Raw genomic sequence first — 12946 nt, 5'->3', positions numbered from 1 at the left:
ATCATGACATTCCTACATCAGGAATCGTAGTGCATCAAATATATACTATCTCTAATCCATACACTTAATAAACCAAACAAACTTATTATAAACTGAACAGAAGAATACACGTCACAATAAATCTGCACACGATAATCTGTTGACAATGGTTGGATATTGGGTACAGAGCTACTGTGAATTTTAGTTTACCAATTGCAAATCCAATTCCAATTTCATCGTTCACTTGACAGTTTCAGTGTCTTGGTAATTCAATTCCCCCTTAAAGATTTCTTTAGTGTGGATTGCTATCATGGACAAATCAACTAACATAAAACTTTTCACAGGGACCACAATCTGAAGCCACTGTTGGTGCAGTTGCCAATACAGCTAAAGAAGGCCAAGACTGTTTCAGCGGTTGTCAAAACAAACTCCAGTTTTAAGAAACTCTCAGATTTGAAAGGAAAGAAAGCATGTTTTTCTTCTGTCGATGGAATGGGTAAGTCCATTTCTTAGAAAAACATATACAAAAAACTTTATATTTCTATGGGTCAAAAGTACTGTTTCCTCTCTTATTAAATATATTTATCTCTCAATATTGAGCTTCAACACTGTTGGAATTTAATTTGTTAATGTACAATGTTGCTGGATTAGCTGCTAATTATTAATTGTTAAGTATGTATAAGTAATTAATTATTTACTTAATTAAGCATTTATTCTTTTAATTAGCTTTAAAAATGTGGTTTAAAGTTTTTTATTTAATTATTTCGTTATTTTTATAGTTACGTTAATACTTTTGGAGTACACACATTGTTCATTCTTATCTACAAATAATATATTAATTTCTAATTGTAATAAAAACTAAAACAAAATAACAAACAATTGTATAACATTTTTATTTACTTTGATATACAGCAATTTATTACAATACTCAATATAATAATATAAGTGTACTAAACTCAAATGTTAAACTTCTTAAATGATATATACCTATATATGAATACCTTTTAAAAGTGTGATTCTGGAACTCAGAATTAATAAGCCTGTCTAACATTTTAGGGCGCAAAAAATTTTGGGCTAAAGAAAAAAGTATAAAAGTTATTACACAATAAGGAAAGGTATGATAAAATGATATATATATATATATATATATATATATATATATATATATATATAAAGAGTTATATTGAATAAATATAATTTTAAAACTTAGAATTATATTTTTACACAAAAAACACAATTTGACTGCATAAGCTTGATTCTTATACATCCATAATGGTGACTAATATTATTCTGTTTTTGTATTTAAATCATTTTGCAAGATTTAGGTAGACAGACTTTTAATAACATCATTTGTTTCTGTATCTCAAATTTATTATAAAATGTGTTCAAAACAATATTTGTTTGCTTCCATGGAAACCAAATAAATTGAAAACGTATGTTTTGTTAACTATTTCCTTGGAAACTTGGTGTCTTAATTAAAGTCGAGCTTGTCACACGTTTTTATAAAAGCTCTTATTTGTGTAAACAAATCACACTTCAATCTAATTGAAAGGTAACTCCTAAAGAGTTCAGAAGTTCAGAAGGTACACAAAGAGGTGTTATCTACCCGGTTTAAAGAGGGTTCCAATCAAGAAAGAGTTATCCAAGTCTCCACTACAGGCATCTACTCTTTGTTAGAGAGAGCTCCATATTCAGTAAGGAAAGGGAAAGTCAAACCACAGTCCCTGCTGGACTGCAAGTTTTCAGATTTTTTCGGACTGATGATAAAAAACTTTCAGTCCACGTAGCCCCTGAACCATTAGAGATATAGAAAAACTCTAAAATGCAAAAATGTCTTATTTTGTAGTGTAGAATATAAAAACAACATAAAATACAGGGTGTTCCATAAAATATTTTAAAGTTGGCCGCCATATTGGCAAAAAATTATGAAAACTTCCAGTCCACGTAGCTCCTGAACCATTAGAGATATTGAAAAACTCTCAAAAGCAAAAATGTATTATTTTGTTAAGTAGAATCTAAAAACAACAAAAAATACAGGGTGTTCCATAAGAGATTTTAAAGTTGACCGCCATATTGGAAAATGGCGGCCATCTTCAAAAAATTTGAAAAGTGTATCCCTGAGTGAAACTTAAAATTGAGCAAGTTCCAAATTTAAAGTGTGGTGCTAAGTCGTGTAATTAAAAAGTTAGCTATTGGATCACTTTAAAAAACTCACCCTGTATACTACATATTATTGCCACTAATATTGGAATGTAAGCTGAATATAACTTATGAGTGTGAATATAAAATTTGATAGGCTCATCCATAAAACTAGAAATTCAAATATTTACAAGTAGAATGTTAAAAGGATTTTTTTTCAAAAATAAAAAATACACTAATCTGCTACAGATTTGTATAATTAAACGTTTAGGAAATAGTATTTAAAGATTCAACTAAGGTACCATTTCTGGTGTGCCATAGAAAAGCATTGGTGAATTCAAAATGTTCCAAGCTACATTTTGTAAATATTGTGCCTAATACAAAAGCTTCATAAGAATAATTCTACTTGTGCTATACATTTTTGAACTAATAGTTTAAATAAATCAGAAATTCACAATGATTTATCAAGATTTCTTGTGATTTCTGTTGAAATCTTTGAGTCAGTAAAAAGAACCTAAATAAAGAAGAAATGGTTTTAATATTTTCATAAAACTATATTATAGTAGTTGAATGTTTTTATTTATTTGAACTACAAAGTAACTGAATGTATCCAAAGTGTGGTAATTTAATTGTTTACTATCTAATAATATAACATTTAATTGAATTAAAGAAAAAGAATATTATTTTATCTAAAAAATAGATTAAATTATGCATATTTCATGTTTTATGTTCTTTTGATCTTTAGGTTGGACCTCTTTTACAATAAAAATGCAGAAGACTGATTCTTTAGAAAAAGTATGTCCGTACACCAAAGCAATTTCAAAGTTTTTTCTCAGAAATTTGTGTCTCAAAACCAAGTCCGGATGTTTATGGTTACTCCAATATCAAGATATGTCCAGCAGAATGTGAGTATGGCTGTGTAGGTCAGTTGATATTTTTAATGTAATAGATTACTTAAAAAACAGAATGCATCTTAAGATATAAAATGTGAATTTTAAAAATAATTTGTTGAATTTCTGATAGTTTTTCATAGTTGCTTAGGAGGGAATATAGTTTACAGAATTCAATATTTTGTTTATTAAATATATGAGTATTTATAAGTTTTACTAATATAGTTTTACAGTCATGAAAGTATATATACAGGTAAGCTTAAGGATCATTTCAGCTCCTAAATTATAAAATAGAAAACATCTACTTTGAACTGTCCTCTGAGCAAGATTAAATTAAATAGTATTCAATCTCAAAAATAACACAATTTATTATACACTTGTACTTTTAACTTAGAAATGCTGTTCACTTATAACCCTATAATGGCCATAGAACTGTCCAATTGTGGTACTATAATTTCAGTACGTTTCACAGCTGTTGAACAAACTAATGCTGTTGAAGGCATCTTATAAATGAACATTATTTTGAGATGCATGCTGCTCTAAAGGCAGATCTAAGTATACCATTCCTTGCCATTTCATATATAATATACCTCTTAGAAATTAACTGAAATTTGATACATTAAATTAGAAGACCAACTGTCATCGTCAGTCTAAATTAGGCCGCTTTGGATATCAACTTTGAAAAATGAACTAAGAAGGAAACTTAACGAATCTAACAAATTTAGAGATTTATAATAAGTCCAATGCAGTGTCACAGAATGATTTTGAGAACTTCATTGAGAATAAATTAGTAAAAAAGGTCCAACCCCATTTCCTAATTTGCTGACGTCTTGTTTCTGCTGTGACAATCGCTATTTACTGTTGGTCTGTGATCAGTTGTCAGTGGTTGGTTGTTCAGTGCAGGACTCTTGTGAACGCAATCTTTAGTTTAATTATTGTTTTTATTTTATTAAATGCATGTTTTAGAGCCAGTATGCATGAAACACTAATGTTTGTTGTAATTCCTGACTTGTATGTGATTTGTATATTTTTAACCCAGATTATAGCTATGTTTTGTCTTAAGTTATTTACCTGAAGAAGAAATGAGATAGCAGAATGTAATATTACTAATTTCTAATCTATAAATGATGCAAAGCCCTGTTGCCAAGCAGTATATTGGAAACTATAAAATTGAAAGCTTAAGTCAATTTTTATGCTGAGAAATTTTCATATGTTTTTGGATTTTTCCTCTTTCCTCAGGATATGTATTATATATTTCAGCTATTATCACAGCATTGTAATAAAATGGAACTTGCATATGATTTTTTAATAATAATTTTACCATTAAAAAATAGTAAATGCTTATTGGAGAGCAAGAAAATTTTATGTTATTATGCAAATATGAATAACACTGTTGCAATAAATGGAATTTGTTAATTGTAGCTTATGTTTCAGATAGTAAAATTACTTCTACTCTGCCATCCTTTATTTAAAAATATTATATTAAATGATGCGCTTAGAGTATTATAATCACAAGTTGATCTTGCACTAATACACACATGTTAATTTAAAATAGGCTTTGTTTCAATGTAATATTTTTGTTATAGCCATATTTTTAGCTCTTCTGAATGTGTATCATTAAAAAGTGTTTATTTTACTGTATTTTGTAGATAACGAGATATCTTATGATGAAGGAGAGGTACATGAACTGTCTTATGATGATGAAGCTGTAGCGTTTCAATGCCTTGCTATTGGAGGAGGAGACGTGGCATTTATTTCAACAGATTCAATTCCACAATTTTTAGGTAATATAAATTAAAGTATTTGTCATTGAGTCAAATTTGTATTCATTCTTGCTTGGAAACTGTATGCTATTATATTTTACAATGTTTTATGCCAAATTTGGATATAACACTTTTTATCATTATGCTAGTATATATGCGTTATATTTATAACCTCCATCAAATAAAATACTGACTATAAAATTGTTTCCACTAATACGGAATCTTGAAATGTACTTCCCATTATTAATCTTAGTTTTGAACACGATAATGTTGATTGAGACGCTGATCAAAGCTCGTTTGAGTTATGATATCCTAGAAGTTCTAAACTTATCTTACCAACCATTTTGCTCTAGTCTAGATTGACTATTTCATTACTGAATGCCCCTTTTATATATTTCATTTTCATCTTAAGAGCCGGGCTTTAGTGAAACAACCTAGAGTTTATGCAATAAGATAATGTTAAACTTCAAACACTCTTAAGCCTTTATTTTCGCTGATGGTATGGGAGGTATCTCATTTTAAAGATTGTTTAGTTTCCTTATTTTGTATACTTTTTAATTATTTAAACGAGGTTAGAAAAAGTTAGAGATTATTTCGTAGTAACCAATTAAAATATTGAAAAAAGCTAAAAATTTTATGTGTATTGATTACATCTTTAAAGCGAGATATCCCTCATAACTTTAATAATTAAAAACAAGGTCATAAAAGTGTTAAAAGTTTACCGTTCTTATGTGGTTAAAATCAAGAAATCACTAGCAAAGATGTAGCCAGCAAAGGGGCCAGACCCCCCAAATTTTAATTTTTTCAACATTTTTAGCAAATGATTATTACTATTTAAATAATTCAGTATTACTAACATATACTACTGAAAGTTTGTTCTCAACATTAAATGGTTCAAGATCTTTTTAAATAGCAAAATGAGGAATGAGCTGTTTAATGCCTTACTTTTAGTCTACCACGAGAAAAATATCAGTTTCTCCAGAGCAAGTACTAGATTCGATGGCTCAGAAGGCAAGAAGAATTTTAACTTTATAAAAACTCTTCTCCATATTACCAATTCTTAATGTGGATTTGTATACTATGTACTGTGTTTTGTATAAAATAAAAGAATTGTTTTTGTAATTACATTACTACATCAGTCTAATCAATTTCAATTATTAATCCTACACAGCCTACCAAAGCAGTGCCTCCACAATTAATTATGAATATCAGTCATTAGTAAATCCTATTCAGAGACGTAAAAACTTTGTGCAAAATGTACTATTTTGCTTCTTAAATTTGAATGTTTCCGGAGATGGCCCCCAATTTTTTTTTGACCCTCCACAAAATTCTTTACTGGAGACTGCCCATGTCCTTGGCCACTAGTATGGCCAGCTCTTAAGAGATCGATTGATACCAACCTATTAAAATAAATTTCTTAGAAAATTTGCACAACCTGTTGCATGACTTTTAGTTGTATCAGTAAAGATAAATTTGGATAATTTTGTACCAATATCCTAAAGTAACTGCTGCTATTTTTATTGCCAGACCTAGTTGTAGGGGCAATGGCACTGCCCAGATAGACTGTACAGATAGTCCGAGCATCCTTCAATGTGTTCTTGACCAGTCCTAATGTAGGCCTGGATCCTATAATTATTTATGGCTTGACCTCAGCAAATGCTTTGAGTAAACCGGTCTGACTTTGGCCTTGGCTGGCAGTGTGGTTACTATACATTAACATCAAATCTCTTTATTTTTCAAAATTGCAAGTTCAAAATGTTAAAATTATCAATTTGTACACATTGAATACGTCAAAAGCACAGTAGTCTAATAATTAATATAAATCAAAATTTCTTTTGTACTCTATATTTAGTTACTTGGTCTAAAATTTCATTCACAGAACATAGTTTTATTTGCTATCACGAATTCTAATCTCCTCATAAATGTATCAAACTATTTAGTATTTCTAAACTTTTACATTTGTAAAATATCTTATAGCATCCTAGAATTACTAGGATTTTTACCGTAAAGTTCTAACTTGTATGAACTAGAGTAAATATAAGATGTGTTTTTAGTATTGCAATTATGACTAATTTTCAATGTATGTGAATTGTCAATTTTTAATTGACATCAGTTCAAATAAATATAAACTAAAAATTGACACCAAGACATTTTTTAATTATTGTTTAGGAGACTCAAACCATTTTAGTGTGCACATAATTCTCATAAACTTTTTCATCGTACATATAATAAACTTCATTTGTTGTACTACCAAAAAAAAATCAAGACAAATATGAGAATGTACACAAATATTTTTTTATCAGAAAGCTATGATAATTTTCTTAATTTCAAGAATCATGCAAATGCCAGTAACCCTGGACAATTTAATTTAGTAACTTCTTCTAAGGCAAACAAAATCATCTCAAGCATGTAGAGTTATTGTCACAAATATATATTTACTTTCTGTGACATCAGCCATTGTAAAGTTAACAGAAAATTGAACATATTTGATTTATTTTAGATTTAACCAGTGGCACAATAGCTCTTATTGAAAATAAGAAGGGACATTCTTACTGTCCGACAAAGGGAATGTGTTGGTGGCGGGACATGACGGGGCCCACCCGAATATCTTTTGTGGGGCCCGCCAAAGCTAGCAATTGTGGACTTTTTGGCTGAAACTTACATCTAAACTGTATTGTTTTTAGAACTGTTATCCATTAAGAACAGACTATGTAGAAAATTATATATTAATGAACATGTTGTATCCAGAGCACATGAAGGGCAATCCGGAGGCCGAGGGGTTGACGGTGGACAGCTTCCGAGCTCTGTGTGACAGCAGTGTAGCCAAGCATGAGTGTCAACTCAGCTGGGGCAGTTACAGCCAGGTAATCAAAGCCCATTCTACTCTTTCCCATAATTAAGGGGAGTCGAAATACAAAACAGGCAAAAAAATAAATTTTTATTTTTTGCTGTTACTATTTTCTACACATATTTACAATTAGTTTAAAACAATTTTGAATTAAATCGGGTGGTTAGAACGAATTTTGCATTAATTTTTGCGAAACAATGTCATACCATGCAATGACAAGATTGACCCAGATATATATATATATATATATATATATCACTTTGCTGTCAAGGGTATTTATTTCTCATTATGTTGGTAATAGCCATCTGTTATACTAAGCAGATCTCACATATGTTAGTTGTTTCGATTGTTTGTTGTGAAGTGAAATATTGCTGTTGTTATTGTTTGTTGGAATTGTAATTTTAGCTGTATTTATTAAAAGTAAAAAATGTGTTTGCTTCCTTGGAAACTCTGAAGTTTGGTCACTTGACGCTGTTGATACATTTAATAAAGGCAATCTTGTTAAGTGCTACATTTTGAGAAAATTAGGCATAAATGTCAGCAAGCATTGTGCTCAGGAGTTGAAAGATATTGATGTAATTAGAACACGTAAAGCCGAGAAATAAATTTTTAGAGCTACAAATAAAGGCACGACAATCAAGAACAACTTCAAAAAGAAAACTAGAGGAGTTGTACAATGAATAAGAGAACCCAGACAACCCTTCCTATTAACTATCTGGGCACTAGTAGAGATCAAAGAACATATAATTCAAATTAATTTACTGCAAAATAAGTTTAAGTGTGATTCCCGCAAATTCGCTTTTTTCTTACTTATGTAAATTTTTCTCAGGATCCACTGATTATATTGGGCTGAAATGTTTTTACAGTTAAATATAACCTAAATACGAGTACAAAACCAAATAACATTTCAATAAAAGCTGATCACCAAAAAAGGAATTAAAAAATTATAAATTTTATTTTTTTAATATTTTATGAAGGATTGTTTTATCTCAAAAAATAAACTTTAATTAATTTTGCTATTAAATATTATAAAATTTTACAGCAAAAGTATCTCAGAAAGTTGGCAAAAGTTTTCAAATACTCAATTGTTTACTTTTTGAGAAAAGGGTACATCAAAATTTAACATGATAAAGATATGGCGTTTCAACTCCCCTTAATTACACACTGTTTTTGACCATATGTTATCAAATTCTCTGCTAAAACATTAAGTTTAAAAATGGTTCCTCATTAAACTTGTATGATTAAGTCAATAAAGTTCTAGACCCAAACTCAATCAACCAGTTCTTTTGAATATTCAACTCAGTATTCGATTTCTCTTCAATATTTTTTATTCTTCTATAAGATTCGATTGATTTATGCTACTGGAATTACTTGGATTAAATTCTAGAAATATCTTGGTTAATTTAAAAAGAAATCTCCTTTTAATTAAGTTGTAATTATGACTAATAGGGTTGTTACTAATACCAGAAGTGAACGTATACTTCACTACTTTGGAAAGTATTTTACCTCTTTCTATAAATTTGGTACCAAAAGCAGTGCAGAAACCTGGTACAAACTGATTAGTACTCCAAGAAAGCATCAAAAAACTTTTTCAGAGTTGTGACCGAGAATTTGATCATAATCATTCATTTATTATCACAGTTATAGTTGATATCGTTGCTCCAGGACTTTTCCTTATTGCCTTAGTTACCTTGACAAAAGTTCCAGACAGTTATGGAAGAGAGAATTTAATTTTGTCTAGAAAAGTAATCAAAAATGTGGACAATAACTAACAATAAACATGTTTTGTATCAGTTCTTTAAAGTAGAGTCTTTGGAATAATTATGCTCAAATGCAAAATATTATTTTGAAAATTCAAATTTTATTTTTCAAGGGCTTTAAGGAATATGAGACAAGTATCTATGTCACAATAGTTGAAATGTCAGTTGATCAAAGTACACCTCTTTGAGTAACTAGCAGAACATCTAAAGCTGTACAATTTTTCCTCCCTTGCAGTACTGATGATTCTTGTAATTTTCAGGTCATGGTGCGAGATAAAATCCTACCCTCACGGGAAGAAGACGTGAGGTCTTTGTTCACAGGATTGAACAACTTGTTCGGTCACATCAATACACCCTCCACCCGCACGTTCAATATGTTTGAGAAATCTAACAGCCTCTTCGACACATCGGTGAGTCGACTTCGATTAGTATGATTGAGATTCTTGCTAAGGGGAAACACTTGTAAACTTGGGGAAGAGTTTATAGATCATACATTAATTCAAAATGTGGAAAACATACATGAATTTTGATTGAAAAACTACCTGTGAAGACCTCTGTAAAAAATTGTAGGTTACAACATTAATAAAACAGAATACTCATTTAGAAATTTTAGTTTGAGGAAAGTTTGTTAGCGGCAGTTTCCATAGTTGTTCAATTTTTTTGGAAATCGTGTTCCTTGTGACTATTGGCTATTCGCAATGATAAATGTTACGATAGTGGGACAAAAACCTAATACCACATCTTAAATATTAATTTATTAAAGGTATATTTAATACTCATGGTCAAGTATTCAATACAAGATTGTATATCTCAATTAGTGTTCCAATTATTAGACTTACCACACCTCACTGCTATTGAGAATATGCAAATTTAATTTCTCAAGAATAGTTTATTAAAAAACTCCAAGTATTCTTAAACAAAATTTGATTAAAAACATAAATAGTAAATTAGATTGGACAAATTAAATTAGAAATAAAAACTTATTATCTAAAGATAAGGTCTTTTTTGTTCACCTTTTGTCCATTTTCACAGGTCAAATTTTATTGCATACTACATAAATTCTTCACTGCACTTCATAAAAAATAAATAATTTTTACTTAACATTATTTTTGATAATCTTCTTATTTATTAAGCTTTTTCAACAATTTGTTTTTGGAGTACAGTACGTTTTGTTCTCCATTTCTAGGTGATATGCGTAAATCAATACGTTTGTTTTTTAGATATTATTCTTCACTGTTTTTACACATTATACTACAGTTCAAAATATAGTCCTTTTTAATGGTATTAATATATGAGATGTACAATAGGCTTAAAGTTTTAGATAGTTTTATTTTAAATCCAATGAAACAGTCTGGTATTATTGAATTATAAAATTTTTCTCTTAATCTGATTTTGAATTGAATTAACCGCTTTCCATCCGTTTTTAAATATCTTTTCAGTGATAAATAAATGACGTGATCAACCTTTCTCGAATCCATATGATAATGTAGTAATGCAATCAATAAATTTAAAAAAATTATTTATAAATTGGTTGAAAACAAGTTAAAATATATTACCAGAGAGGGGAGGGGGACTCCTGTATCTATAACTAGTAAAAAGATGTAAATGGCTAAATTAATAAGCATTATAGAATGTTATAGTTAAATATTTTCAAACTGTAAAATTTATTAACGCTAAAATTCTGGGTTGAGAGTCCAGATTAACGCTAAAATTCTGGGTTGAGAGTCCAGATTCTGGGGTGCAAGAGTAATTTGATAGGTCTAGTCTACTGCAGGAAATGACTGTTAGAGTTGGTGGGGTTCATTTCCTAAGTATCAGAGGTTCTTGCTAGCCTCAACAAGGGTGTGCCACCCCCTGCCTGCTTTGACTGGATAGGCTGATTCAGATCTGGCTTCTCCTTCTTCCTAAGAGACATGACATGAGATTAGTGCCCTAAATTTTTCCTAGTAGATGTTAATAGAAGGCGGCCCCTACCCTCTACCTCCTAACCTTACCCACCCTGAATATCCTGTCACTTCGGAAGCAGCGCTAAGGTTCTTACAGGACTAAGTGCAATTTACAAGCTTCTTATCCTAAGAGGACAGAAAAAAATCTAAGGTTAATGTGAGTAAAATATTACATTTTAGTAATTGTTATCTTTTACACAGGCTTACAGTTCGCTAGAAAGTGTACAGCAGCGCTTGGAGCAGATCGAGGATTTCCTGAAAAAGGCAAAGCTTCGACCTGACAACTACGAGATCGCTGTGCGATCTATGAACAAGTGCTCCACTCCTTCAAGCGCCAACAGGGTTTCGTTATCTTTGACTTTGGTTTTTATTTGTTTGATATTACGTAATAATAATTAACAACTAGACTTCTAATAGACTTTTATGAAGACTGAAAACTTAACAGTTTGTTCTACATGATATAAGCTACTTCTGTAATTTTTATTACTTAATAAATTATGTGTAACTTAGATTTTATACTGAATATTTGTCGTGTTTTAATTAAAGAAGTAATTATTATTGGACAATAGGGTGCATTTATATATTTAATGTTTAAAATTTCCCCTGTTGGTATTAAAATAACGTTTATAATATTTCAAGTTTAAAATTAAATAAAAATTTAAGTATTTTATTTCCTTGACTTTGATAGATGTTTTTTATAGATTATGATATAGTGACTGTATAGTGTAAACTATGATCAAATTTACATATTTGTAACATTATACTTTTATGATAGTAATAGATATGCTGTGTATTTTTATTATATTGTTTATTAAGTCATGTAACATGAGAATATAGGTTTAAAGATTGGATTATCAATATAGTAATTATAAGGAATTCAATTGAATGTAATACAAATAGATATAAATAGCTCAACACCAAATATGCCATTGTTTATGTTTGTACTTTTAACTATATTAACAAATATTTGGATATGTATATAAAATGTTATTACATTCAAAGTTGTGTTATCTCCTTATCCCATTTCTTATACTTTTCCTCTTTGTGCAAGTCTATTTGAATAACTGAAGTTTAATTTAGAAAACAATATTAAACAATAAAATACATAAACTTACATATGAATTTGAACACAACTCCATATTGATTTCAGTACTAAATATCCTTTTTCACAACACACAACTAAAGAAAAACAAAATTCTATGTCAGAGTTTTGAGAAATACTTTAAGATATATTGATGGACTTAAACTTAAATGTTAAAATATAAATTAACTGATAAGTAAAAGCACTAATTTGGTTTGTTTTTACAAAACAAAAGAAATAAAAGACATGGGTAAAATTTGGAATGTTACAAAAACAAAATTTAATAAATATTTCATCCTCTTGTATATTACAAGTTGTTTAAAACAGACTACTTTTATAAAATTATTTTGTTATTACCATAAGAATGATTTCTTAAAATGTAAAATGGAATGTTTAAAACTTATTATAAATCTAGGAAACAGTCTTTTGATCTAACTTAAATTTTTATCAAATGCCGATAAAAAAGTTTGGTATGGCCCCAAAAATTTTAATTAGAAATATGAAATGATTTCAAATTAGATCCAGGAGCTACAAATATTT

At 29.4% G+C, this 12946-nt stretch overlaps 1 protein-coding gene across 1 annotated transcript; it reads left to right on the top strand.

Annotated features, from left to right (window-relative positions):
• The first annotated feature begins 326 nt into the window (after window positions 1–326).
• Window positions 327–12326, top strand: LOC124356301. Its single transcript, XM_046807493.1, has 6 exons — window positions 327–475; window positions 2864–3023; window positions 4658–4792; window positions 7520–7635; window positions 9640–9789; window positions 11527–12326. The coding sequence occupies exons 4-6, from the start codon at window positions 7525–7527 to the stop codon at window positions 11722–11724; spliced, it is 459 nt and encodes a 152-aa protein (XP_046663449.1). The 5' UTR covers window positions 327–475; window positions 2864–3023; window positions 4658–4792; window positions 7520–7524; the 3' UTR covers window positions 11725–12326.
• Window positions 12327–12946: the final 620 nt, after the last annotated feature.

The sequence above is a fragment of the Homalodisca vitripennis genome, chromosome 1 (genome assembly GCF_021130785.1).
Source record: "Homalodisca vitripennis isolate AUS2020 chromosome 1, UT_GWSS_2.1, whole genome shotgun sequence".
NCBI lineage: Eukaryota > Metazoa > Arthropoda > Insecta > Hemiptera > Cicadellidae > Homalodisca > Homalodisca vitripennis.
The sequence above is the reverse complement of the archived record's forward strand: the minus strand, read 5'-3'. Positions and strand labels throughout refer to the sequence as shown.

Coding starts and splice junctions, on each gene's coding strand:
- LOC124356301 (XM_046807493.1), top strand. CDS start 7,525: ATGAAGGGCAATCCGGAGGCCGAGGGGTTGACGGTGGACAGCTTCCGA. Junction 7,636..9,639: donor GCTGGGGCAGTTACAGCCAG/GTAATCAAAGCC, acceptor TGTAATTTTCAG/GTCATGGTGCGAGATAAAAT. Junction 9,790..11,526: donor ACAGCCTCTTCGACACATCG/GTGAGTCGACTT, acceptor TCTTTTACACAG/GCTTACAGTTCGCTAGAAAG.